This window comes from Zingiber officinale, chromosome 7B (genome assembly GCF_018446385.1).
Source record: "Zingiber officinale cultivar Zhangliang chromosome 7B, Zo_v1.1, whole genome shotgun sequence".
Taxonomy (NCBI): Eukaryota; Viridiplantae; Streptophyta; class Magnoliopsida; order Zingiberales; family Zingiberaceae; genus Zingiber; species Zingiber officinale.
Window position 1 is genome coordinate 55,993,884 of NC_055999.1, and position 27,847 is coordinate 56,021,730.

Genomic DNA, 27,847 nt, shown 5'->3' on the forward strand with positions numbered 1-27,847 from the left:
CTGTGGTAGGTGAAGAAAAAGCGGATCTCTTGGAGTGGATCAACAGATCACAACGCTGCCCTGTTTCTTGATTCGATTTCGTTTCTGTGTTTATATAAGGGATCCGATCGCGCATTGCGACTCTGCGATAGGGCAGAGGAGGAGAGCGGAGAAGAGGAGGAGACCATGAAGGTGATCGACAAGATTCGGGGAGCAGCTAACGGCGATGGGAGGACCGTTTTCTCCTTCGAGTTCTTCCCCCCCAAGACGGAGGAGGGCGTGGAGAACCTCTTCGACCGCATGGACCGTATGGTCGCCCACAACCCCTCCTTCTGCGATATCACCTGGGGCGCTGGCGGATCCACTGCCGACCTCACCCTCGACATCTCCAACCGTATGCAGAATATGGTACGTTTTCCTTAGATTTACTCGCTGGGTCTTCTTCTACCGAGCGACAATGTTTTTTTCTCGGTATATATCAGTAAGTTTCTGATGGATCTCTATCCTTTTCTGCTAGAAAGTAATGTACCCTGTTTACATAGATCTGCTGAATTCTGATATTGATCTTGAATCTGCATTACCTGATCGGTGGATTGTATTGTAGTGTCGCCTTTTAATTATTCTTCCCATCGTTACCAGTTATGGCGGAAATATCTCTTTTTGTTACATGAACCCTATGAGCTTTAGGTCCGAGTAGGAATGAAGTGGTTAGTGTATTAATGTATTCATTTGTGCAATAATTCAAGTACGACCCAATGTTTTGCTCAGTGTTCTGCACGCGTCTTGTGTAGCTTCTCTTTTGCACTTATTTCTACTGCTGTTTATTGGTATTTGACATTTTTTGCTAAAATGTTGAGTCCCCAGAATATTTTTTAGAATGTTTGTTGTTGGGGCTTCCAAGTTTGCATATAATAATAATTGAGATCAAATAAGCCACATTGATGTGTAGAAGAAGAGGGGTTTCTTTATTACTAAAATTAATGAAATTGTGAGAATTTAACCTACCCCTCGGGGTGGTGCGATGGTTAAGATATGGGGTGTTGCCACATGAGGTCTTGGGGTCGAAACTCGGCGTGACCGAGCATAACCTCCCCCATGTCTTGGCCATTTGCACTAATGGCTAGTAGTCACCCGTGATTTACCTCCTCCGTGTTGGCCTAGGGACGGGTTGGCGGGGGCGCTGGGGACGAGCGAATCACCTTTTGCCACATGAATACACCAGCATGCGATTTGTAGAGCCATTACAAAAAGTGTGCTTGTATTTGATTCCATTGATTCTTTCATGCAGATCTGTGTAGAAACGATGATGCATTTGACTTGTACCAATATGCCAGTGGAAAAGATTGATCATGCTCTGGACACCATCAAGTCCAATGGAATTCAAAATGTTCTGGCACTCAGAGGGGATCCTCCTCATGGCCAGGATAAGTTTGTTCAGGTGGCTGGTGGATTTGCATGTGCCCTTGATCTGGTATAATCCTATTTACTTTTTAAATGTTTGATAATTTGGCAGTTCCATATCTGAAGCAAGATTTGATTTATGAAGATATTTAGTTTTTTTAGAAACACCATAGGGCTACCTTCTTCAAAATCTTGTTTGAATTAGTGTCATTTTCTTCTTGCTAAAAAAGCTATTGTTATGTGCACTTCATAAGTTTCTAACCATCAACTTGTTTTTATTTGAGGTGCATCTCATTACTTGTTCTTTGGTAAGTAAGATATAGTTTCTTTGATGATGTTTGACAATTCATACACACATATCACGATTGGCTTACAGGTGCAACACATTAGGGCTAAGTATGGGGACTATTTTGGCATCACAGTTGCTGGTTACCCAGGTTAGTGTGGTCACAATATGCTATCATGATAGTGCTCCATGTGGCTTGTAAATTATTTTTAAAAAATATATATATTTTTTCATTTTAGAGGCACATCCTGATATGATACAAGATGGAATTGCTACAGAAGAAGCTTATAACAGTGATCTTACTTATTTAAAGAGAAAGGTTCCTCCTTTCTTATTGTTCTTATTTTCTTCATGTTGGTTTGTCTTAAAGTTTAATTATGTAATATTTCATGCTTCTGTTTTTCTTGATTTACTTTTTCCTACTAGTTTGATTTTTTCTGTGCTATTACCATATTTGTTCATTACATGGAGCAAGTTGACAATCTAGTTTGTGAGCATATAGTATTCTTAGGAATGTAAGATGCATCTTTATGCCACATAATTTCTATTGCTACAAAGAGATTTGCTGCATAAGCCTAAAAACAAGTTTGTTGCATATGCATAATGATGTGTAATGGTGTTTAATACAGATCTGGCATTCATATTAATACAATTTTGAATATACATATACTCTCCTACTTATGTCTGCCTCATTACAGTTTGCTTTGTCTCAGTGATTATATCAACTTCATACAAGAGAGAGTACAAGAGTGTTTTAATCATTAGATATTGATTGCAGTGCATAGTATATAATAATTAGTAAAGATGTAAAATTCATCACTTGGTGCCACTAGCTGTTACATCTCATGCTTCAACAATTTATTCTTTGCTTTAGTTATTGCTGCAATTATTTTTAAATTTGAATTTTTATTATGTTCTCATTCTATCCTTTGGACAGGTGGATGCTGGTGCTGACCTCATTATCACTCAACTATTTTATGACACTGATATATTTCTGAAGTTTGTTAATGATTGTCGTCAAATTGGAATAACCTGCCCAATTGTACCTGGCATTATGCCAATCAACAATTATAAGGGCTTCTTGAGAATGACTGGTTTTTGCAAAACTAAAGTAAGTTGTTTTAATTCTTATTTTTTTCTCTTAAGGTTCAGGTCTTGATACATCCATTATCCATTAATACCAGTAAGTTGCTCAATTAAGATGCAGACCCCTTCCTTAATGTGATATATAGTCTCAACTATTGATGGTATAAATTATTATTTGCTGACTCATTCTAGAGAAGTTAATTTCTTTTTCAAAGTTCATGGTATATAATAAAGAAAAATTCTAAATAGGTCCCCTTTTTCTTCTAGAGAATGTTTTTGTTTTCCTTTTTCAATGCAGTGAAAACAAATCATATTTCAATATCCAGAATCTAGATATAAAATCTGTGTAGAATGTCTATTTTTTCATAATTTGGCATATAATTGCTCTACAGATTCCAGATAAGATCACAAATGCTTTGGAACCTATCAAGGACAATGAAGAGGCAGTCAGAGCATATGGAATTCACTTAGGGACTGAAATGTGCAAGAAGATTTTAGCTAATGGAATCAACACATTGCATCTCTACACACTAAACATGGAAAAATCTGCATTAGCCATTATAATGGTTGCTATTTTTTTTCTAGTGCCATGTTTAAAGTTGTTTTATTTACTAGCTGACTAACAAAACTTGCATTTTCAGAATCTTGGATTAATAGAAGAGTCTAAAGTTCTAAGGTCCTTACCTTGGAGACGTCCAACAAATGTTTTTCGTGTCCAAGAAGACGTCCGACCTATTTTTTGGTATGATTTGTCTTCTACTTGTTGATATGTAAATTTCATGATTGACAGGCTTTCTGTATTTGGTTTTTGAACTCTACTTATATTGTTTTGCTTTCAATTTAACTAGGGCAAATCGTCCAAAAAGTTATATTTCAAGGACGATTGGATGGGACCAGTATCCACATGGGAGGTGGGGCGATTCTAATAACCCATCGTATGGAGCTTTGACTGATTACCAGGTAATTTCTATGTTTCCTCTCTTACTGCCTTAATCATGACTGCTTAGTCTTTCTGTTTAATTATATATGCCTTTCAGTGTGTATCTGAGGTGCAATTTACATGGGTAAATGCAAAGTTCAGCAAATTTCATGCTGTAGATTAATTGTGAGGGGGCGTTTGGTTTAGGGGAATAGGAGTAGGGAATGGGAATGAGAATCATTGATTGCCTTTGTTAATGTTTGGATTATAGGAATAGGAATGCAAATTGGGTAATAACTCATTCCCATGTACCTCCCCTTCAATGAGCCATTACCCTATTTTCATCAATCAAAATATTCCCTTATTCCAAAAATACCCTTGAGCTAAAACTAAAATTTTCTCCCTTAATATCAAATATCAAAATATATTTATTTATTTTTTCTTTCATATCACTTTTCTCTCCTTGTTCTCTCTCATCATATTTTCTCTCTCATCATTTTATCACACACTTTCTCTCTCCTATCACACTTTTTTTTTTTTTTTTTTTTCATTACACTTTCTCTCTCCTCAATCTCTTCCATCGTACTCTCTTCCTTCTTTTTTTCTCATCATACTTTCTCTCTCATCATACTTCTCTCTCCTCAATCTCTCCCATCACACTCCCTTTTCTTTTTTTTTTCTCATTACACTTTCGCTCTCATCACACTTTCTCTCTCCTCAATCTCTCTTGTCACACTCCCTCCTTTTTTCCTCAACACATTTTCTCTCTCATCATACTTTCTCTCTCATCATATTTTCTCTCTCCTTAATCTCTCACATCACACTCAGTGCTCTCTTTTTTTCATCACACTTTCTCTCTCATCATAATTTATCTCTCACCATACTTTCTCTCTCCTCAATCTCTCTCATCACACTCTCTCTCCTCATTTTTTCTCATTACATTTTTTCTTTCTTCATCCTCTCCCATCGTACTTTCTCTCACATCATATTTTCTCTCTCATCTTCTCTCATCATGCTCTCTCCTATCACACTCTTTTTTCTCATGTTCTCTCATCACACTTTCTCTCTCTTCATTCTTTCACATCACACTTTCTCTCTCTTCATTCTTTCACATCATACTTTCTCTCTCTTCATTCTTTCTCATCACACTTTCTCTCTCATCATACTTTCTCTCTCATCATTCTCTTTCATCATATTTTTTTCTCACATTCATCTTTCTCTCATATCTAATTTTTTCTCTTATTTTTTCTTTAAGGGTAAAAAAGGAAATTTTGATTTATTCCAATAGAAAATATGTAATTAACCAAACATTACTTTTAAGAGTGATATCCATGCTCATACCCATTCCCATTCCACAATACAATGATTCTCATTCCGATTCCTATTCCTAACAAAGAACCAAACGCCCCCTGAATTCTTCTGTATGATTGACCTTGTTTCAAAATATTGACTAATATTTTCTTCCTTTTATCTAAAATAACAATTTCCTCTTAGTTTACTAGTGTTTTTTTTCCTTTTATTTTCCTCTTGGATTCCAAGATGAACAGAAATTGGTTCTTTAAAGGATAGTGATGCCTTTTGCATTATTGCCAAACTTATTTCCTCTTAATTTTGTCATGAAGTTAAACTAACTAATCAAGTAACTGTCTCATACCATGTTCCAAAGCTCTTAGGATGCATTTGGTTCAAGTTATCATGTACAACCTTGGTTATGTGATTACTTGGTAATCACATAACCAAGTTTATGGGGAATAAAACATAACCAAATGTTGTTTAGTTCAACCTAGGTAATACAACAAAAACTTGTTTGTTTGAAAATTTTAATAAATAATCTAGTTTAATATTTTACTATATTATCCTTAGTTACAAAACTAACCATATATATTATTATTATTATTATTATTATTATTTAAACTCTACGTTTTTTTTTTCTTTTTCACATTTTTCTTTATTTTTATGTTTTTTTTATTTCTTTTCATTTTTTTGTTTTTTTTTCACTTTTTTATTTTTAATTTTTTTAATTTTTTTTACTTTTTATGTTTTTTTTATATTTTTATGTTTTTTTAATTTTTTATATATTTTTTTTAATTTTTTAATATTATTTATTTATATATATATATTTTAATTTTTTTTGTTTTTTATTATTTCCTACGTTTTTTTATTTTTTAAATTTTTTTTACGTTTTTTCTATTTTTATATTTTTTTTCCCATTTATTATTTTTTAAATTTTTTTATGTTTTTTTTCTATTTTTTAAAATTTTTTAATGTTTTTTTACATTTTTTTATTTTTTAAAAGTTTTTTATTTTATTTTATTATTTTTTTAATTTTTTCTTTACATTTTTTTATCACATTTTTCTCTTATTCGAGGGTATTTTGGGTAAAAATATTTCGTTAACCCCGGAATCAAGAAAAATCTCAGTTTTTTGAGGTTTTCCAATTCCAGGTTGCATGCCCCTTTTGCTGACGTGTCGGGCATGGAATATTACTCGGGAATCATCGATTACCTAAATCAAACATGATTTTCGTTGATAACCTTGGATGGATAACCAAGGTTATTAAGGATAACCCCGAACCAAACGCACCCTTAGAGTTCTAGTAACCAAGTTCATATGCTGCATGATGAAGATATGGATATTTTACTTGATGCAACATGAACTTGTTCAAAGGTTTATACAGTTTCTAGATCTACTTCATACCTAAATTAATAACAACCAAATTTTTATCCTACTAAGTAAGGTTGACTATATGAATCATTCACCATTGAGCTCTATCCCCTACTATATCCTTATATATATTTAAATGAATTTTATTCTATTTTATTGTTGCTAAGTCTTCTTTGGTCTCCTTTCTCGATTAATATACGTATTTGTCATGGTTTCATATCATCTAATTGAGGTATTTATGTTGGATATCTTATCCACAATCGAGTTTTCGGAGAGATTGGGAATACTTATCTATTAAGATGACTTGAGTTGATTATTTTAAGCTGTTGGCCTGGCTGAGTAGGCCAATTACTAACTTTGTCCTAGCTCTTTCGGGACTTCGCTAGAGTGGAAGACAATCGTTGCCCAAGCATGAGTGGGAGAACTCAACCGTGGACTTTCAAAGTGGGAGAGGGAAGCCGCCTCAGTGTCGAGTCGGGCCAGAGATGCGTTGCTGAGATGATGCAGAGCTAGGACATTGAATACCCCTAAGAATCAAGTTGGGAGGTAACCGAGTCGTCTAGCGAGAAGCAGAAGCTCGAGCACCAGAGGACTTCCCAAGTGGGCCGATATTGTGTCGGGAAAGTTGAGCCGGTGCAGAGCTGCCAAGTGGGTTGCCGAGTGCTTGGACAGAGTCTAGGTACTTAGAGCTTCAATCCCGGGTCTGAGTGGGAATATGCTAAGTCAGGAAAGCCGATGTCGAGTCGGCTGAGTTGCCGAGTGAAGAGTAGGTGAAGCCGTGTGCTCGGGATGAACGCCCAGTGCTCGGGAACAAACTTAAAGCCTGAGTCCTATTGGGTTGCGTGAGGAGCGTCGCCCGAGGCCAAGTTATGATGTTGGGTCTTGCAGTAAGATAGTCTCCTTAAAACGGATTCATTCCTTCCTGTGGTGTTAGGATATGTCACGCTGAACGCTCCCATGATAAAATGACGAAACCACAAACACAACCTAGCACTTGTTGTCGCGTATTGAACGTATTTCTGCCTAGTGAAGAACTACATGACAGAAAGGAAGAAGAAACGAGGGGATCAGGTGGATGGATCTCTCATCTCTCATCTCTTTTGCTTTTTCTTTTGCTTTTTCTTTTTCTTGCTCATGTTCTGCTCAAGATCGAAGCACTTCCCTATATATGAGCTCCTTGAGCTACATATGACACACATGTGGGCTAGAGCATGCAAGACATGTGGCGCTTGAGCATGCAAGGTGGCATGCCATGTGGCACGCTCCTGGTTGAGCCACGTGGGCTTAGCATGCAAAAGAGCATTATAGCAAACACTGGTTGATCCACGTGGGCATACTGTGTTCCGAATGTGATCTGCGTACATTAGCGTTCATACAAGAACCGGTTCGGTTAGTTCAATCTGGGCCTTGGATTCACACTCACTTCTATACTTTATATCATCCTTAGTGTTAATTAACTTCCACTATAGGACTAATACCTCATTCATTTCCATTCACATTTTTTCAACAATCCCGTATATGAATGGAAACGAGGTATATGATAAGCTTCGACAATTGAATAGTGTATAAGATAGGTATGTGTTACCCTTTGAACTTTTCCTTGTGAAAATATGTTTGCTCACTGTTGACAAGTAGACGCAACGTCTTTGAACCATTCTGCCATTTGTGTAACCATGAACATATCTCACCCAGGACTCTCCCTAATATATAGCTCAGTTCTCATAGGTGTATTTGTTCGTGGCCATGAACATGCCTGGTTATGTGAGAAGGTCTAAAAATTGTGCCTTTAATTCTTTTTGAAGTGACCCCATTTCTTTCTCACATAGGAATCTCTTGAGGATCATTAAAAATAGAATGCTTATCCTTTTATTCATTCACTGTTCTATTGGGTGTGCTCCCTCACAATGATTGCCTTAAATCAATGTAGTTAGGTTGTTCCTTTAAACATAGTTCTTGGGATCTCAAGTCAACATAGGTTGAGTTTCCTTTACATTTATATTTTTCATCGATACCAAGCCTATTTTTCGCGGTGAGCTTGCAACTAACTTTCTGTTTAACCTTTTAGTTAGCGGATCCATTATGTTATCCTTTGACTGACTCTCGTTGAGAGTAGTTGTCTAATGGTATCGTGTGTATGACGTATATATTGAGACTTACTATTATACAGATGACTTTGTATTCGACGAATTACTGATTGATTATTGCAATGTATGCAAATTGTTGGCACAAGTTTTGACCATCTAGGAATATCTTCCAAGAATTGTCGTTATTATTCAACCTCCTCATCACATTTGTGAAGAGCTAATAATTCAGATTCCATTATGAATTTGGTTATTACAGTTTGCTTAGAAGATTTCCACGATATAGTTGCACTTACCAAAGTGAATACATATTCACTTGTAGATTTAGAACCTTTTAGGTCTAATATTCAATTCTCATTATTGTATCTTTCAATCACAATAAGATATCTTATATAATGCAGTCTATAATTATGAGTATATCTCAAGTACCTTAGTACTCTTGTTATCCTTTTCTAGTGCTCAACACCGAGATTACTCGTTATCTACTCAGTTTATTTGCTGCGTAGGCCAAGTCTGATCGTGTTCAACTCATTAAGTGCATTATACTTCGAATCAACATGAAGTACTCTATCTGAGAGATAATCTCTCCTTGATTTTTCAATAGATCTTGACTCATATTTATTAGCGTCCATGCCAATACAGTATCACCCTTATTGAATGTATCAAGAATCTTGTTCACATAATGAGATTGACTAAGAACAAGTCCTTCTGCTTTTTTGATAATTTTAATTCCTAGAATTATATTAGCTAAACCTATATTTTTCATGTCAAATCTTGAGTTCAACATAACTTTAATGAATTTGATTATCTTATCATTACTTCCAATGATAAGTATATTATCTACATAAATATATAATATGACATAATCGACCTCAGTGTCTTTCACATAGACACATTTGTTATATTCATTAATCGTAAATCCATTTTCTTTCATGGTAGTATCAAACCTTTCATGCCATTGTTTCGGAGCTTGTTTCAAACCTTATAACAACTTTACTAATCTATAAACCTTATATCTCTGTCTTGACGCAGAAAACCTTTCAGGTTGCTTTATATAAATTTTCTCTTCTAAATCACCATTTAGAAAGACCGCTTTTATATCCATTTGATGTATTTCCAAATTCTATAGAGTGACGATAGCTAATAACACTTTAATGAAAGTTATTCTCGATATTGGAGAATATGTATCAAAATAATCAAAGTCTTCACGTTAACGGTAACATTTAATTACCAATCTAGCCTTATAGCATCCGATTTCATTTTCTTCTTGAAAACCTATTTATAACCTAGTGGTTTATTTCCCGGAGGAAGATTCACAAGTTCCCAATTGTGATTTTGCAAGATAGAATCAATTTCATATGCAACCCTCGGAATAACTTACAACTTTTGAGTAACTTTGAGAATCACGTTTTGACATAAAAATAATCCATTCCGAAGAATTTTTCTTGTCACACCCCAGAGGAGTCCCTACCAGACGAAAATCCGGCAGCATCTCCCCTGTACCGGTGACCATCTGAATCCTGAAATACATAGCCCTTAGGGCTTTTAAATCCTCGGCCAACACGGCCGGAAACATATATGATAAAATAAGTAAACATTCCACGCAATTTAATATAAAACCTACTCCACTACAAAGAGGTAAACACAACCCACAACGGAAAACCATCGTAGCGGAAAAAAAACATGGGCAGCGTATCAAAACTCGATATAAAATGCACGAGTGCAAGAACTACACATCACAGGTTGGTAGATCACATAACAAGGAACTAAAGTCCGAAAACAGAAACCTATCTCGACACGGAGTGGGGACTAGCAACTGGAACCTCCTGACGACTTCAACCTATAGAAATAAATCAACGGAGTGAGTTCAAGAACTCAATGGGTATCGATCAGACATGCATAGTAAGATATAACTATCAGTAATAATCATGCAATACAGTCTCCTGAACAATAACAGGTAATGCAAAACTGAACAACTAAAGAGACTGTACTCACCCATACCTCTTATCCGAACATAAGGGTGTGAACCATACCAATAGGTGCAGGGTCGTCAGGCTAAATACATAATGTCTCCTGTATGCATGTTAATTATATACAACCACCAAAATGCAGCAATCACAAGTAATAAATGCAATCCATGTATATGATGCAAATGACATGGTCACCCCTGATGCCAGTCAACCACTTCACACGCGATGGTGAGGTTGAGTGGGTAGGGTTATGACAATTGTGCACTCTGCCATCACTACCCCTGAGTGACCGAGTGGACAGGATGCTGTTCGAGTACACCTATCCTCCTACCCCAAATATAGTGGGGGAGCCTAAACTCTCATCTTCCTATATCATAGTCAAGAGAGATCCTTGTCCGCTACCACGCTGCAGTTACCACTACTCATGAGCGGACCAGCAGAACCCTGACGGAGCAAACTGCACACCCTGCCTAATGTACCACTAACCCATCAGTGGTTGTGTGTGTACAGATCATGTAATTGACGATGTGCTCAACTATAAAGGAGCCGACAATCGCTCAACATGCAATCATGTAAAATGGTGCATGACACTAAAGTATGTAACTCCTGAAATATCAACCTCCAAATAATATGTATCAAAAGGAAAACCGAGTCCATAACAATGAGCTAGGTAACATAAATCCAGGTACACATGTCAAGTATATCTAGTAGCTAGACCAATACCCAGTAATGCATTGTATGTCACTACTTCTATGAACATAAGTACATATGGCAAGAATCAAGAGGCATAAGTATAAATGCATAATAGATAACAATATGGGCATACTACGGATATCAAGTAGTGACATACCAAGGCAGATATAAACATAACCATTACTACTAGCTATAACCTATTACGCATATCAGAATGATAATATCAAAAGAGATAAGTCAAAGGTACCCGCCTCAAAAAGAAGATCGTATCAGATAGATCCCACGTTGAGATGCTCGTCTCGAATCAAAGTCTTGTAACAACTTGCATATAATTAATCCACTCCAATATGTATCCAGTAGCTAAATCAAAATTTCTATTAAACTAAGAAACCCCAAATTCCCTCATTAATTCTGGTAAACTACATAAATCGAGTCTAACTCGCAGCTTAGATTAGATCCAACGTTTAATCCTAATTATCAAGACAACCACTTGGATCAATCATACCTAATCTTTCCTAACTTTAATTCCAAGTGTAAGCTACAGCAAAGATCAAATTCTCTACACCTTACCTCAACTCAAGCCACCACTGTTGACTCATGACCGGAAAACACAGCTGCTGGGAATACCAGCAGGAAGCACTTGCTGTCGTCCCAAACCAAATAACCTAAGTTAACATCGAGTATAGATCGATAATCAGGACGTACACTAGGATAAATAGATTACCTCAAATCTGGCCGCTGGAAACCCTAGATCGGCGATGGAAAAGGGCTCACGTGACTCGGATCTAACGGAGAAGGGAGATTCGTAGGTGAGCTCGAGTCCAGGCCGAATCCCACTGCTCGGGCGACGATCCACTGCAGGAAGGTTGGCGTCGGCCGTTAGCACGAGGAGGTGTGACGATGTCAGCGCGGTCGGCGATCTAGGGCAGAGACACGAGAGAAAGGCTCGACACTGGTTGGCTAGCTCTTGTAGTGACCGGAGGTGGGAGAGGATTGGGCTACCGACGCTAGGGCAGAGGGAAGGCGGTCGACACTATTTAGAGAAGAGGAAGGAGACGTCGCAAGGGAGAGGGCTCGAGGTTTTTCCTTGGCCGATGGGTTTTGTACGCGTGGGAGAAGAGGAACCGAAGCGAGGCGTCGCATCGGGTTGGGGAGGCAAAGAAATCGGGGAAGAGGAAAGGGGGTCAACGTCGGAAGAGGGAGAGGGAGAGGAAGGGGGGTCGGGAGGAGAGGAAGAGAAGTGGCTAGGGCACGGTGAAGAGAGGAATCGGGGTATGCGACGGTGAGAGGAGAAGGAATAAAAAAAATAGCTTTTATAATCCTAACTTAGGTTTAATTAATTAAACCTTAAGTTGACTTCTCAATTAACTCCCACTAAATGGATATTCCAAACAGGTTTTTCCCAAGCCTATAAATTTATCCCCTCATAATACGCCATACGAACTCCGAAAAATTCTCAGGAAATTCCTAAAAATTTCTAAAAATTCCTTAAGGTTATTCGTCCACTAAATCTTATTATTATTATTATTTTGTTAGGGTATTTTACATTTCCACTCTTTTGCTTTGTTTGAGCTGGACCTCAACTAGTTCATTAGTTTCTTCTTGTGGTTTAAATGTTCGTTTTGAGAAACTCGTTTTTTTTCGTTTCTTATATGGAAACACATGTTCGAAGAACAAGATATTTTTTAATTTAATAATCGAGTTCTTGTGTATCTATAGTATTTGTGAAACATACACAAGAAATCGGTAAGCATTGTTGTTATATATATCCAATAAAGATGCAATCAACAACCCTTGATTCTATCTTAATTCTTTTTGGATTAGGACCAACACTTTGGCAATATAACCTCACACTCGCAAGGATTTGTGGGATGGTTGCCTTCCAGTTTATAACTCATAAGAGTTCTTATCTATTATCTTTCGGATATCTTATTTAAAAGGTAATTAGCTATTAACATAACTTTCGCACGTGAACTTTGACAGTCCAAAGCTCAATAAAAGAGCATTCGTTATTTCTTTTAGAAAGCGATTGTTTCTCTCAGCAATCTCATTTTGCTAAGGAGTATAGGGAGCTGTTGTTTCATGTCTGATTCCATGTTCAACACACAACTTAACGAACGATGATATATATTTGTCTTGGCCATTTCAGACCACTTTAATTTTTTTATTAAGTTGATTTTTAACTTCATTCTTATAGCGAACAAATTTTTCTATAGCTATATCCTTATTTTTGAGAAGATACACACAATAGTATTTTGTGTTATCATCTATAAAAGTGATGAACTACTTATTTTCATCACGTGTCGGTATACCTTTAAGGTCGCATACATTGGTGTGGAAGGCTTAGTGTTTTATTGCTTCTTTTGATGTGTTGAAAGGATGACCTTGTCATTTTTGTTTATACAAGTCTCACACAAGAGTTTCTCATCAAGGTGGAATGTAAGTATGTTTTGCATGTTAATTAATTTACACAATACATCATAGTTAATAAGTCCTAATCTACCATGCCACAAAGTAGACGACTCAAGCATATATATAGAAGAGCTTTCAACTTTATTTATCTTAGACTGCATGATCATTATACTGACCTTGAATGACCATTACAGCTTGAACAACCATCATTTATCCTTCCCTACAAACATTTCATGTTTGGACAACACAACTCTATCTGACTCAAAAATAATACGGAAACCATGCTTTCTCAAAAGCAGTTTGAATACTAGATTCTTTTGAATCTCTGCCCGAGGTCATTTTCAACACTACGTTTCCTTAGCCCTTGATGTCCAAGGTTGTTGAATTCTCCATGAATAACTTGTCTTCTTTGACTGCTAACAAATTGTAGAGGAGCTCCTTGTCGCGGGTTTGAACCTATTAGGTTCACTTCAAAGACCACTTCATAGAGGTCCATATCTGGTTCCTCGTTTAGGTTGACCTCTATTTTCTTCGGTTTCTTGCACTCCAAAGACTTGTGACTATTCAGTCATAGTTATAACACTGCTGGGTTTTTCGGGCCGCGAAAATCGCTTTTCGCGTCGCGAAAACCCCGAATCTCCCTAGCCGACAGATCCGTGCGAAGAATAAAATTTTTCGAAAAACTACGAGTACGAGTTTACCTAGATCTACACTTAGATCTACAAGGGAAAAAGGTTATACCTTTGAAGCGAAGCCTTTCGCGTTCCCGCTCGTCCAAATGGTGCCGGATCTCGAAGTTGTCAACGTAGACAACTCTCTATATGTATCCACACAAACAACTCAATGGAGAGAGAGCCTTAGAGTGTGCTAGCACTCCAAAGGGTCTCGACAATGGTAGAGGAGGAGAGGGAGAGGGAGAGCTTGAGGAAGAGAATGAAGTGAATGTGCCTTGAATGAAAAATTCATTCCATCCCCTCACAATAGTGGCCGACCACTTTCAAAAAGGTGTAACCCCCATTTCCACATTAAGTGCAATTAATGTGGAGCCATTAAAGTGAAGAATTGTAACCTCCATGAGGTGGCATCTCACTTAAGTAACCATGATGATGTGGAGCATCATCATTGGTCCACATCTTGCCAACTCACTAATGATGTGGCAAAAAGTCAAGTCAAACTTGACTTTTCCTCTTCCTCTCAGGTCAAGTCAAACTTGACTTAATCTCTCTCATGGTTGATCTAATCCAACCATTTAATTCAAGCCAATTTAATATAATGAATTTAATTCATTTAATTAAATTGATTCAATGAGTCATAATCTAAATTAGACTCATTGAACACATGAATCAACTTGAGTCCAACTCAATTAGCCCAATTAGGATTACTCTTAATCCAATTTGATTCATCAAATGAATCTAATCCTCTTGGTTCATCATATGAACCTAATCTCCATCTAATTGTCTTTAGTGTGTTGTAACGTTGGCAATGCCCTAAACCCATTTAGGAACATAAGTAATGAGCGGTATCTAGCAACACATCATTACTACCCAAGTTACAAGAATGTTGAGATCCAACATCACCTTGTGACTACTAATTGTGACTCCTCACAAAATATGACAAGTGTCTTTCTATCATAGACATCTAGATTGATCAATGTGAGGCATAGACCTTGTCATCCTCTGATAAATCTAAATCTTGAACTCCAAGTAGACTCACTAAATCTCATATTGACTCATTTAGGCATGGCACGCACTTCGTGGTCTCACTCTATCAAGAATACCGATGTCTCTCTCGTCATATAGGAGGGATAGATCCCATCTACATCACTCACATCCCTCCGCATAATTTGTTACATACCCAGTAATCGCTTTATAGTTCACGATTCTGGTGTTTGTGACGAACCAAAGCACATAACTCCTTATGTAGGAACAACGATGGTGACTTGCAGGACTAGTAGTCGTACTAATAGCATGAGAAAGTATATGACACTCATATAACGATCCATGATACTTTCTCATGGCGGGTCATTCAGTTTACATTCTCTAATGTATACCCATGTGTCCACTTGATATCTCTATATCCATGACTTGTGAGATCAAGTCATCGAGTTGACCTACATGCTAGTCTTATTGCATTAACATTGTCCCTGAATGTTAATACTCGACTAGGAATGATTAAGAGTAGTGTTCCCTATATCATCTCACTATCGGTTCAACTAACCGATTGATATAGGTGAGAACCTTCTACTCAAGGACGCTATTATACTTAGTTTATTTGGCACCAATACAAGTAAGTATAATAACCAAAACAAATGCCTTTTATTTATATAGAATATGATACAACAAGTCCATAATACAATCATCAAATGATTGGCTCTAGGGCTCTAGCTAACAAACACTTCCTAGAGAATTTCCTTTTACTTACGCCTACTCTGGGTCTCATCTTAGAAGATTTGAGATTCTTCAGTTTCGAGCTTTGACCATGCTCGACCACGGTATCCTGAGATAACAAATTTCTTTTTGAACTCTTGTTATCTTCTTTAATTCGAAGTCTAACAATGAGTTTTTTCACATTCATTTTTTTCCGCTTATACTTCAAGTAGCTCTTGAAGTCGTTCCAACTGGGAGGCAACTTCTTAATGATCGATGCCACTTGGAAGGTTGCACTCAGCGTCATGCCTTCCAAGTGAATATCTTATAAGATCACTTGAAGCTTCTAGACTTGGCTGATCACTGTCTTGGAGTCCACCATTTTGTAGTTCAGGAAGCAACCAATAATGAACTTTTTGGTCCAACATTCTTTGATTTATATTTTTTTTGTCCAGGATTTCCTATAGCTCCTTCATCCTTCTCTTCATACAGTACACAATGTACTACGAGTCGGCAAGGAGGTTAAGGATGTAATTTCGGCATAGGAACTTGGAATGGTTCCATGCGTCCACTACAGTGATGGTCTACGCATCACTTGCACACTCAATATACTTAGAAGGTTCCTTTGTCAAGATTCGTGCTAGGTTCAGTATGGTTAGGTAGAAGAACATCGACGACAACCGCTTGAAGTCTTACCCCAATGCACTTCTCTGATTTTTCCCCATTATTGATTGGAATATTTTTAATCCGTCAGACGACGCGATACATGTTGAGCTTCTTGCATCTCAACATCTTCTGCGACCATCTCAACGGAATGAATATGCTTTAATATTGTCAGATCTCTTATCCACAATCGAGTTCCTGAAGAGATAGGTAATATTTACTTCTCAAGATGGCTTGAGTTGAGTATCTCAAGCTGTCGGTCTTGCTGAGTAGGCTGATCGCCAACTTCGTTCGAGCTCTTTCGGGACTTCGCTGCGCCTGCATGAGCTAGAGTGGAAGACAATCGTCGCTCGAGCCCAAGTGGGACAACTCAATAGTGGACTTTTTGAGTGGGAGAGGGAAGTCGCCGAGTGCCGAGTTGGGCCGGAGATGCATTGCCAAGCTGATGCATAGTTGGGACACTGAATACCTTCGTGAGTCGAGTCGGGAGGAAGTTGAGTTGGCTAGCAGGAAGTAGAGGCTTGTGCACCAGAGGACTTCTCAAGTGGGAATCCGATGTCGAGTTGGGAAAGCCGAACTGGAGCCAAGCTATCGAGTGGGTTGCCGAGTGCTTGGACGGAGTCCAGGTACTCGGGAGCTTTGATTTTAGTTCCAAGTGGGAATCCACCGAGTTGGCTAAGTTGCTGAGTGAAGAGTCGGTGAAGTTGAGTGCTCGGGACAAAGGCCCAGTGCTTGGGAGCAAACTCGGAGCTTGAGTCTAAGTAGGTTGTGTGAGGAGGTTGCCTGAGGCTAAGTTACGATGCCAAGTCCTACAACGAGGCAGTTTCCTTAAAATATATTCGTCCCCTCTAACAATTTCTTAGGATAAAGTGGCGAAACCATGAACACAACCTAGCACAAGTTGTTGTGGTGAACTGAATGTATACTTGAACACTATCACAAGTTTCTTTCGAGCCAAGAATTGCACAATAGAAAGGAAGAAGAAACGAGGGGATCAAGTGGAAGGATCTCTCCTCTTTTACTTTTTCTTGCTCATGTTCTGCTTAATATCAAAGCGCTTCCTATATAGGAATTCCTTGAACTACATGTAACGACATTTGGCACATATATGGGCTAGAGCATGCAAGACATGTGGCGCTTGAGCATGCAAGGGCATGTGGCATGCCATGTGGCACACTCCTGACTGAGCCACACGGGCTTAGCATGCAAAAGAGCATTGTGGCAAACATTGGCCGATCCACGTGGGCACAGTGTGCCCCGACCGTGGTCTGATAGCATTCACATAAGAACAAGTTGGGTTATTGCAATCTGAGCCCTTGATTCGCACCCCCTTCTACACTTTACTAGCCTTAATGCCACCCAACTTCCAATGTGGGACTAATGCCTCATTCATTTCCATTCACATTTTTCTAACAATTTATTGGTCGTACAAGTAACTGTACATATCATTTTAAACGTGTCTTTCGAAGTTTTACCTCCATAGGTGCAACTTCATCTCTTTCTCTAATGCTTTCATTTCTTATCCTGTCCATCCTCACATGTCCACGCATCCATTTTAACATTCTTATCTCTACAACTCTATCTTTTATTTATGTGTTCGATTCATAATCCAACATTCAGCTTCACATAATATAGTAGATCTAACCGTTATTTTGTAAAACTTCTCTTTAAGCTTTTAAGGTATCTTACGATCACAAAGAACACCTGACATCCTCTTTCATTTCAACCATCCTATTTGTATTATATGTAAAACATCACTATCAAATCCTCTATCCTTTTGCAAAATCAATCCATACCCAAAACTTTTAGTTATAGGTAACTCATCATTTTTTATCCTAATAATTTTACTACCACATCTAATACTACTAAATTTAAATTCCATATATTTGATCTCTCTTCTATTAAGTCTAAAATCTTTACTTTAAAGCTTAGCATTTACTCCTTCATGTGCCTGATCGACCAAATTAATGTTATCCGCAAACAATATGCATCATGAGAATGCATTTTTGATGTGTCCTGAGTTTATTCATTTCTAGTATAAAAAATGGACTTAGATCTAATTCTTCTTATAACTCTAAACAACATGCCTAAGTCCATTTTTTTAAAAATTGAAAATTGTTATATTTTGTCTGGATTGTAATTGTATTTGCTCTTTTTTATTTGAATTATGTAATCCTGTAAGACAGTTCTTAATTGTTGTATGGTCCGCAGCTGTTCTTTGAGACCAGCTTCTTTTCTCTCTCTTTCCTTGTCGATAGAGGCATGTAGTTGCGGTCCTGAGTGCTATCATATCCATGTTTAATGGAATTATTGAACCTTTTGCTTCCTACTTTGCATATCACCGCTCCCCACCTCCACCTTCCACTGCAATACCAGATGCATCTTTAGCACTCAATTCCTACAACATCAGCTAATTAGCCTCCTTTCAACCTCTTAACCACTTTTTTCAGTGTTGTCATTGTAGATCTTCATCTTCCTTCACCCTACTACTTTCATTGTAGATAAAGAAATATATCCTCCCCACTTCCTAATGTGTGGTGAGCAAATCTTGTAGAGAGAACAAGCAGCAGGCATTTGAACGTAACTTTTGAGTCACAATAGCCACCATCTTCATTTTGAGTCCTTGTTCACAGAGCTTGACCCTACCAACGTCTCCTCTACCACTCTAACTCAACTACACGCTTCTGTTGCAGTTGCTAGAAGATGGTATTCACCACCCTAGAAGAATTTTCTTCAATCCAATAACTGCATGTGAAACAATCTTTTACTTATGCCACTACTCACTGCGGACCAATTTGCAGCAATCTCCACTGGCACCTCATCGCCCTATGCCTCGTTTGCCCTATAAATAGCTAACCACTAGTAGTTACCATTGCATCATCGATCCCCGTTCCCGCCATTCCTTTTTTTGACAGCCGTGCATGAAGCAAAACCAGAATGAGGGGGCACACCTTCTTTAAAGAAGGAAAAAACAATGTCATGTGCCACTGATTTTGGAATTAGTTAAGATCAGGAACAAGAATCAAACAGGGCCCGGTCATTGGCAGTTATAAAAAGGAGTGAGAAATTCTAAAGTTAACAAAAAGAAAATGGCTATTGAGTCAAAAGTGGATCCAGAAATGTGAAAAATAATGCATTTGGAAAGCAAGTAGAGCATGTGACTGTTGGTGCAGTTAGCACTAATAGTTTAACTCAGGTTTTGATGAATGAAAAAGTAAATTAAGTTAGGTTCATTATGATATAATAATCTGACTGAGTGTGCAGGAGAAATCCAGCTTGGTCAACGGGCCGACCGAATAGTTGGTACGAAGTCCAGCTAGGTCAACGGGCCGACCGGATAGCTGGTACGAAATCCAGCTAGGTTGACCGGATAGCTGGCACGAAGTCCAGCTAGGTCGACGGGCCGATCAGATAGCTGGCACAAAGTCCAGCTAGGTCGACGGGTTGATCGGATAGCTGGCACGAAGTCCAGACTAGTTGACGGGCTGACCGGATGTCTGGCAAAAGGTAAGTAAAGGTAAGTCACTAGAGGAGAATGACTGTGAGGACGCGTCCCAGTTGAGGGACACTAGGCGTCGGTTAAATTTAGGTCCATTTGGAATCCCTAAACTGAGATCTTGACTAGTTCCTGGTCCTGGGAGGATAGGAACTAATTACTCTATTTATTATATTTGCGCTAACACTTATCTTGCAGGGTATTTGGATTAACACATTTGTTGTAGGGCAAGAAAGCAAGCAAAGAATCAAAGCTGCCTTTGGGTGAATAGTACCTAAAGGCGCCTTCTATGGCTATGGAAGGCGCCTCGGTACTGTTCATAAAAGGCGCCTTCCATGGCTATGGAAGGTGTCTCGGTACTATTCATAGAAGGCGCCTTCCATGGCTATGGAAGGCGCCCTCAGCATGATGATTTTTGGAATCAGTCGTAGATAAGTGCCATAATGCTCGGGATAGATTTTGCCTCATTGGAGGCGCTTTCCATGTTTATGGAAGGCGCCCTCCAGCCCTTTATAAGGCAGTCTCGAGTAGGCACTTACACATCAACTACATATGAGCTACTGCGCGCACATTTGAGCCTCCGACTGCTCCCTGTTCCTACTGCGACTCTACTACTACTCTACTACTAAGCTGTTGAGCCCGACGACACTCCGAGGAATTCCGATCACGCCCGATAGATAGCTTTCATTTCTATTATTGAAGTGTTGGTAAAGTTTTTTTTTGTACTTAATTACTATAAAAGGATAAGTGCAGAGTGTTGCACTTGGCCTAATTTTTCTTGTACTCGATTCTCTCTTCCAGGGGTACCGGAAGAGGTTTTTAGTGGATTACCCATCGATAGGTTTGCGGAACTTGGGCCTTGGAGTAGGAGTCGCCAAAGACTCCGAATCAAGTAAAAACTGCTTGTGTTCTTCTCGTATTTTCTTATCTTTGAACTTCTTACTTTCCGCCGTGTACTCGTGTTTTTAAAATCGAAAAGAAGAGTTTTTGAAAATCACGTGATTCACCCCCCCTACGTGCGTCACGATCCAACAGTGACAATGTGGATATTAGTGACTTTTTCTCTTAAAAAAATATCATAAATATTTTGTTTCCTTAATTCTAGTTCCCCAAAATCACTAATTTGCCAACAAACTATATCTTAGTTCAATTTCTATTTGAGGACGTGCATGTTACCATTATATTTTCTAAGCCTCCATACATGTTAATTTTCTTTAGGATTCTAGAACTGGTGATTCCATCAAAATCCTCCACAATTGTCCATATTCAATTTTCTCTTCTATGTTTGGCTCCTTGAGGGAAGAAATTTTAATGAACGTGTATTAGTATAATACATGGTACATTTTTTTAAATTAATTTCGTTACTTCTATTGGAAATGATTAACCTAAGGGACATGCAATCACTAATTTGCACATGGTTCATGTTGCATTGTTCTTGTCAGTATTTGTTCTCGTGAACCTGATCTACATCATAATCCTAACAATTTCCTTTCTCTTAATCCTAATTATTCACAAATTTTTGGTACCGACACTTTTACTCGTTATTTAGATTATTTGACACTAGTTATTGGTAATGCATTATGGAGCTATGCTAATATCTACAATGTGAAGGGCAAAGGGTATTTTGTTGTCACTTTCATTGAGTTATCATAACATCATAACATTGAGTCAGCATGAAAAAATTTGATTAAGGACCATAATGGGTTAATTGTTTTGAGTAGACTTAGGAATATTATTCATAATTGTTAGACAATATCACTAGTCAATCTACAATACTGGTTGTTTCATAGACAATGTTTTTGGGGGTGGAAGTTATTTTCCCTACTTGTCTACAGCCTCCCCTCTCGTTTGCCACCCCTTCCTCCATCCCCTAGTTTGTGTGGCCGCTTCCATGTTGAGCCCCTCTTGATTAGCCACCCCTCCCTTCTTTCTGCACTATTTGTGGCCCATTTCTCTTTAATGAGCTAGCATCTTGAGCTTCATCAGTGCAAGACTCCAATCCCCTTCATTTGCCACCATTTGCAACATCCCTTCCCCTTCCCACCCTCCCTTGTTTGCCACTGTTTGTGATACCCCACCCTCCCATCTGCCAATGCCCCCCTCCTTTTGTAACCTCCTCTACCATTATCTTCTCCGTTTGCAAGGAGTTATGCAAAGGAAATTGAGGGAGACATTGGAGAGATGTCTTATCCATATAACACCGAACAGCGGATAATAGGTTCCTTGTAAAAAATTTTCCGAGAAAGTATTTTATCATATAAGTTATTTTTCATTAAACAAACAAACCAAAAATATTGTAGGTACTTGCATCATATAATTGGCACCATGTAATTACTCCTAGTTTGCATTAAGAAAAAAGAATTAATCGCTTAACGTAGCCTGAAATTTTATCCTTTTAAAATATAGCTTGGTTTTTAAATTGAGTATATTAACTAATCATTTTCTCACAATTTCATCATACCAGTAGTGCACAATCATTCTTTCTTATTTCAACGGGCTACTTCGTACATATAATGTTGATACTAGTATATCTTTCTTCTTGCTAATGCTTCATGCTTACTTTTACATTACAATCATTCTCACTTGAATCTGCACATGCACACATACCATAAAAGCATATTAAGGAAAGGTCACAATTAGATGCCAAATAAATTGTCCATTTCAACCCACCTATTTTTATAAAGCTTTGCATTGTATTTACATTTGTTCTTTGACTTTAGATTAAATTGCACATTTACAAAGTCTTAACTCCACCCATGACAAATAAACTCCGTCATGACTAGTCTCAAGCCTAGATAAAAGAGGAGGGTTGCATTATGTTGCCAGCCAAAGTTAAAACATAGGAAAATGTTATGTATGGATAAATTAAATTATTGTGCCAATGTTAGGTCCTTTCCTGGAAGGAATGTTGCAGGGTTCGACTGCAACGTCTTAGTAAGGACGGCTACTTCTCCGATGAGAATTTTGGTGTAATGTTAAATATACAAGAATTCTCACACTATAAGTCGAATAAGAATAGACATGATAGAATATTGATTGTCTTAGATTTAGAATGTGGAATGTAGGAACATTCATCGACAAAACAACGAAGATAATAGATACGTTGATTAGGAGAAGAATTTCTTATGCTTACAAGAGGCAAAATGGGTAGGAGAGAAAACATAGATGATAAAGAATTTAGATTTTAAGTATGGTATACAAGAAAGAGTAAAACGAGAAATGAAGTCGGTATTATTGTAGATAGTTCATTAAAGTACTAAGTAGTAGTAGTAGGTATGAAGGAAGATAGAATTATAAATCTTAAGATAGTGGTAGTAAAAGAAATTATTAATGTAATTAGCATATATGCACCTATTAGATGAATACACCAAACTTTGGTTTTCGGAAGATTAAATGCAGTAGTATACAAAAATTCTAACAAACAAGATAATTTTAATATAAGGATATCTAAATGAGCACGTAGAGTAAGAAATGAGAAATATGATAAAGTGTAGGGCTATAGTTTTGGAACAAGAAATGAAGAAGGAAACACTATATTGAATTTCGCGATAACATTTGAACTTATAATAGCTACTATTATTTTTTAAGAAGAAAGAAAAACACCTAATTACTTCTAAAAGTGGGAATAATAAGTTGCAAATCGTTTTTCTTATAGTTAGGAGGGATAATTATTTTTTTTAAAAAATACATGGTCAATTTTGGAGAAAACTTAACCATCCAACATACATTAGTCATGTTAGATATGCATCTTAAGCATAGTATGTGTAGAAGGAAGATGTGCATGACTTCTAAGATGGGATAAAGTTAAAGGATGGAAAGTAAAGTATCTTTAAGGTGAGGGTATGAGCACAAGAATTACGAGAAATACATGGTGACTCGAATACGACATAAAATGACTTTAATTTGAAAATGGCAGACAAAAGTGTACTCGATGAGTTAAGAGGATGAACACCAAATAAAGAATCTTGGTGGTAGAATAAGAAAATATAGGAGAGTCTGAAGGGAAAGAAGTCTATAAGTTACTATTGTACATGTAACAATGAAGAAAACTATAAAAAGTATACTGTAGCAAGGTGACTAAGAAAGTAATGAGTGAAGCAAAGAATGAAATTTTCTAATGCTTATATTGACACCTTGAAATAAAAGAAGGGGAAAAGAGCATTTATAGAATAACTAAAGGAAGAGAGAGAGGAAAATAAGAAATTTATCTAAATAAGGTATATTAAAAGATGAATCCAATAAGATACTAGTGAAGGATAAGGAAATAAAGGAGTGATGGAAGAGGTATTTTCATCAACTTTTTAATGAAGATTTTGGTGACCAACTTAGCTTAGAAAATTTAAAAGGTTAGAAGAGTAGAGGAGTATAGAAATTTAAAATTTTATTGGAGAATTCGAATTTTAGAAGTAGTTAGGTGTTTAAGAGACACCTATTAAGAACATTAGAGATAAAGTCAGCTTGCACATATTGAGAAAAAATTCTAAAAGACACATTTAAGATAGTATAGACTTGTACTTGGGCGACCAATAAATACCCTAGTTAGGTGATGTGACGCTATGACAAATACTCACAATAATTAAGGAAGGAGACTAAAGAAGTCTTGATTAGCAACAATTAAATAGTATAATATTTATTTAAATATATATGAATATATAATAGGGGATCGAGCCTAATGACATAGGAGGACCTATATAGTTGGGTAAAGATTGATTGTTGTTGTAAAGTCTTAAAAAGCATATTGGTCTCATGTGATGAGAACATACCAATTGTGATGAGAAACATACCGATTGCATTAGCAAGCAAAACATTAATGATGTATAAATGTTGGCTATAATTGTATAAGTCCCAAGAGAAATTATATGAAGAATTCTAAAAAGAGAGGTATTAGTGTAATATATATTGAACAAATTAAGGATATGTACAAGGATATAACGACTAGAGTAAAAACTTCAGGCGGAGTAATTGAAGTATTTCCAATAAAGATAGGGTAAGATAGGGTTACATCAATCAGCTTAAGTTCCTATTTTTTACACTAAATATGGATGAATTCACTGATACAATACCGTGGTACATATTGTTTGCAGATGATATTATTTTAGTAGATGAAACACGTGAAAGAGTAAATGCTAAACTAGAATCTTGACGGGAAACACTAGAAGGGAAAGGTTTTAGGCTCAGTAGAATAAAGACATAATATATGGATTTTAAGTTTAACAATATTAGACATAATTAGACAATTATTAAGATAGAAGATGACGAGTTGTCCGGAATCGAGAACTTTAGATATTTAGGATATTTTTGCAAATTGATGGAGGAATTGAGAGGGATGTCTTATATAAAATACAAGCATAATAGTTGAAATGGAAGAGAACGTCGGGTGTTTTATGTGACTGTAAAATACCTCTAGAACTTAAAGGAAAATTCTACAGAATCGTAGTAAGATTTGCTATGTTATATAGATCTGAATGTTGGACTATGACTCGAGCACATGAGTAAAATATGAGAGTTTCAAAGATAAGAATGTGAAGGTGGATGTGTGGACATACGAGAATGGACAGAATAAGAAATAAGAGCATTAGAGAGAAAGTCGGAGTTGTATCTATTGAGGGAAAACTCCGAGAGATACGTTTAAGATAGTATGAGTATGTACTTAGACGATCAATAAATACTTCAGTTAGGCGATGTAAAACTTTGACAAACACGCATATCAAACGAGGAAGAGGTAGAAAAAAAGACTTGGTTAACAATAATAAAACAAGATAAAATTTAAGTATAGTAGGAGATATAGCTCAATGGCGTAAAAGAATCCATATAACCGACCCCACTATAAGGTTTAGTTGTTGTTATTAATTTTGCCCATTATACTGCAAAAATTTAAAATTCATGCTATATTTGTTAATATTTCAAGAGTTCTATTAAGCAACTTGGGATAAAAAATGGCTTGGAATTGCAAGAAATGACATGTCACATTTTCTAAACCCATACTGTTTTAATTTTGTTACCTAGTGTTGTCAATCATAGAAAGATGATGGGAAAGAATCATTGTTGAAAGTCTGGCTGAATTTGCTTTAGCTTGCATGATTGTAATACTGGAATACTATTTTCTTACAAATGATGTTAATATTTTGTTTCTATACTGTAACCATATTATACTTGCTGCCATAGATAACTTCAAGTTTCCTCATTTGGTATTTTAATGACCTTACATGGTTTGGTTGCCTTCTCATTTAAACAGTTCATGCGCCCACGCTCACGGGACAAGAAACTTCAGGAGGAATGGGCAACTCCATTAAAATCTGTTGATGATATCAGTGAGGTACCTTGATAATCATGCTTTATGTGCTTTTGGATTAGTTGTCACTTGACTGCAACTGTACATATGATCATGGATAGGGGCTACATAGCCAATCATTCTGATTTTCTAAAATGCAGCAATTTGTGAAACTTTGCTTGGGGAAACGTAGAAGTAGTCCTTGGTCAGAATTAGATGGTCTTCAACCGGAGACAAAGATAATAGATGAGAAGCTTTCACAGGTTAACTCAAAAGGTTTTCTTACTATCAACAGCCAACCTGCCATTAACGGAGAGAAATCTGACTCTCCTGCTGTTGGTAAGCTTGTCATATGTTGTTGGGCATTTGAAAATTATACTTATTCATGCTTTTAATGTGCCGTATAAAAGTTTTGATGGGCATAAATGTATGTATCTTAGTTTGGTGACCTGAGTCCGGGTCATAAAGTAGTGTCTTTTTCTTTTTGTTTTTCCTCAAAGAATGCATTTTTTTAGAGCAATTAGAGGATATATGTACAATATGAACAGAGAACCACGGTTGCTGTTTGGTTTTAGGGGTAAGTGTTAAAAATAGTGAGATTGTAGGTAGGATTGAAGCATACGACATCCATGTTAGTTGATTTATTAATCTGTATATGCCATTTAATGATTAGTTTCTCTGATACATAACACAATGCATGATATGCTAAATGTATGGTATGGTTTCCTTTGTAGGATGGGGTGGACCCGGGGGCTATGTTTATCAAAAGGCATATCTGGAATTCTTCTGTTCAAAGGATAAACTGCATTCAATTGTTGAGAACTGCAAAGTCTTGCCTTCACTCACCTACATCGCTGTGAACAAAGACGGCAATCATACCTCAAATGTTGCTCCAAATGCAGTCAATGCAGTAACATGGGGGGTTTTCCCTGGAAAAGAGATCATCCAACCTACAGTAGTCGACCCTATGAGCTTCATGATTTGGAAGGATGAAGCTTTTGAGATCTGGTCACGTGGTTGGGCTCGCTTGTTCCCTGAGGGCGATCCATCAAGGGAATTATTATTACAGGTACTCGTTATCATCTTGAATATATCTCTTGGTTCTTTTTACATTGGTTGTTGTATACTAATGCAATAAGAGCTGCTTCTTGTAAATGCTTCGTTCAAACATATAAATGAAGTTTTTTTCCCTCTCCCAGGCTTCATTTCTTCCATTAATCGTCCTAAATTATTGTGGCTTATTTTTGCATTTTATAGGTGCAGAAGAGCTACTACTTGGTTAGCCTTGTGGACAACGACTTCATTCATGGTGATATCTTTGCGGCTTTCAAGGATATATGAAGTCAAATTCTTGGATTAAAAGTATTTCCGTATTGCAAAACAGGGTTTTTCTGTAATTCGGCACGTTGGTTAGGACTTAACACACCCTGAGAACTTCCGATTGCATTAGAATTATCCAATCTATGCATTTGATGTCTTCTAATTTTCGGGAATAACTGAGTAATGGAATTTGTTCCACATGTGCTTTATAATTATGTTATTGGATTTTTATTTTATAAA

The 27,847-nt window shown here is 37.1% G+C and overlaps 1 protein-coding gene across 2 annotated transcripts; it reads left to right on the plus strand.

The window, feature by feature from the left end:
• LOC122005755 (probable methylenetetrahydrofolate reductase) lies at positions 1 to 27,847 on the plus strand. 2 transcript variants are annotated; one of them, XM_042560941.1, is made up of 12 exons: positions 6 to 387; positions 1,268 to 1,450; positions 1,757 to 1,817; positions 1,906 to 1,985; positions 2,604 to 2,777; positions 3,145 to 3,318; positions 3,394 to 3,494; positions 3,601 to 3,712; positions 26,252 to 26,332; positions 26,449 to 26,626; positions 27,022 to 27,356; positions 27,545 to 27,847. In XM_042560941.1, exons 1-12 carry the CDS (start codon positions 166 to 168, stop codon positions 27,626 to 27,628), a joined length of 1,785 nt encoding a protein of 594 aa, XP_042416875.1. In that variant the 5' UTR covers positions 6 to 165; the 3' UTR covers positions 27,629 to 27,847. The 2 variants fall into 2 exon arrangements, with proteins under 2 accessions (XP_042416876.1, XP_042416875.1); XM_042560942.1 differs by lacking the exon at positions 1,268 to 1,450 and having other exon boundaries at positions 1 to 387.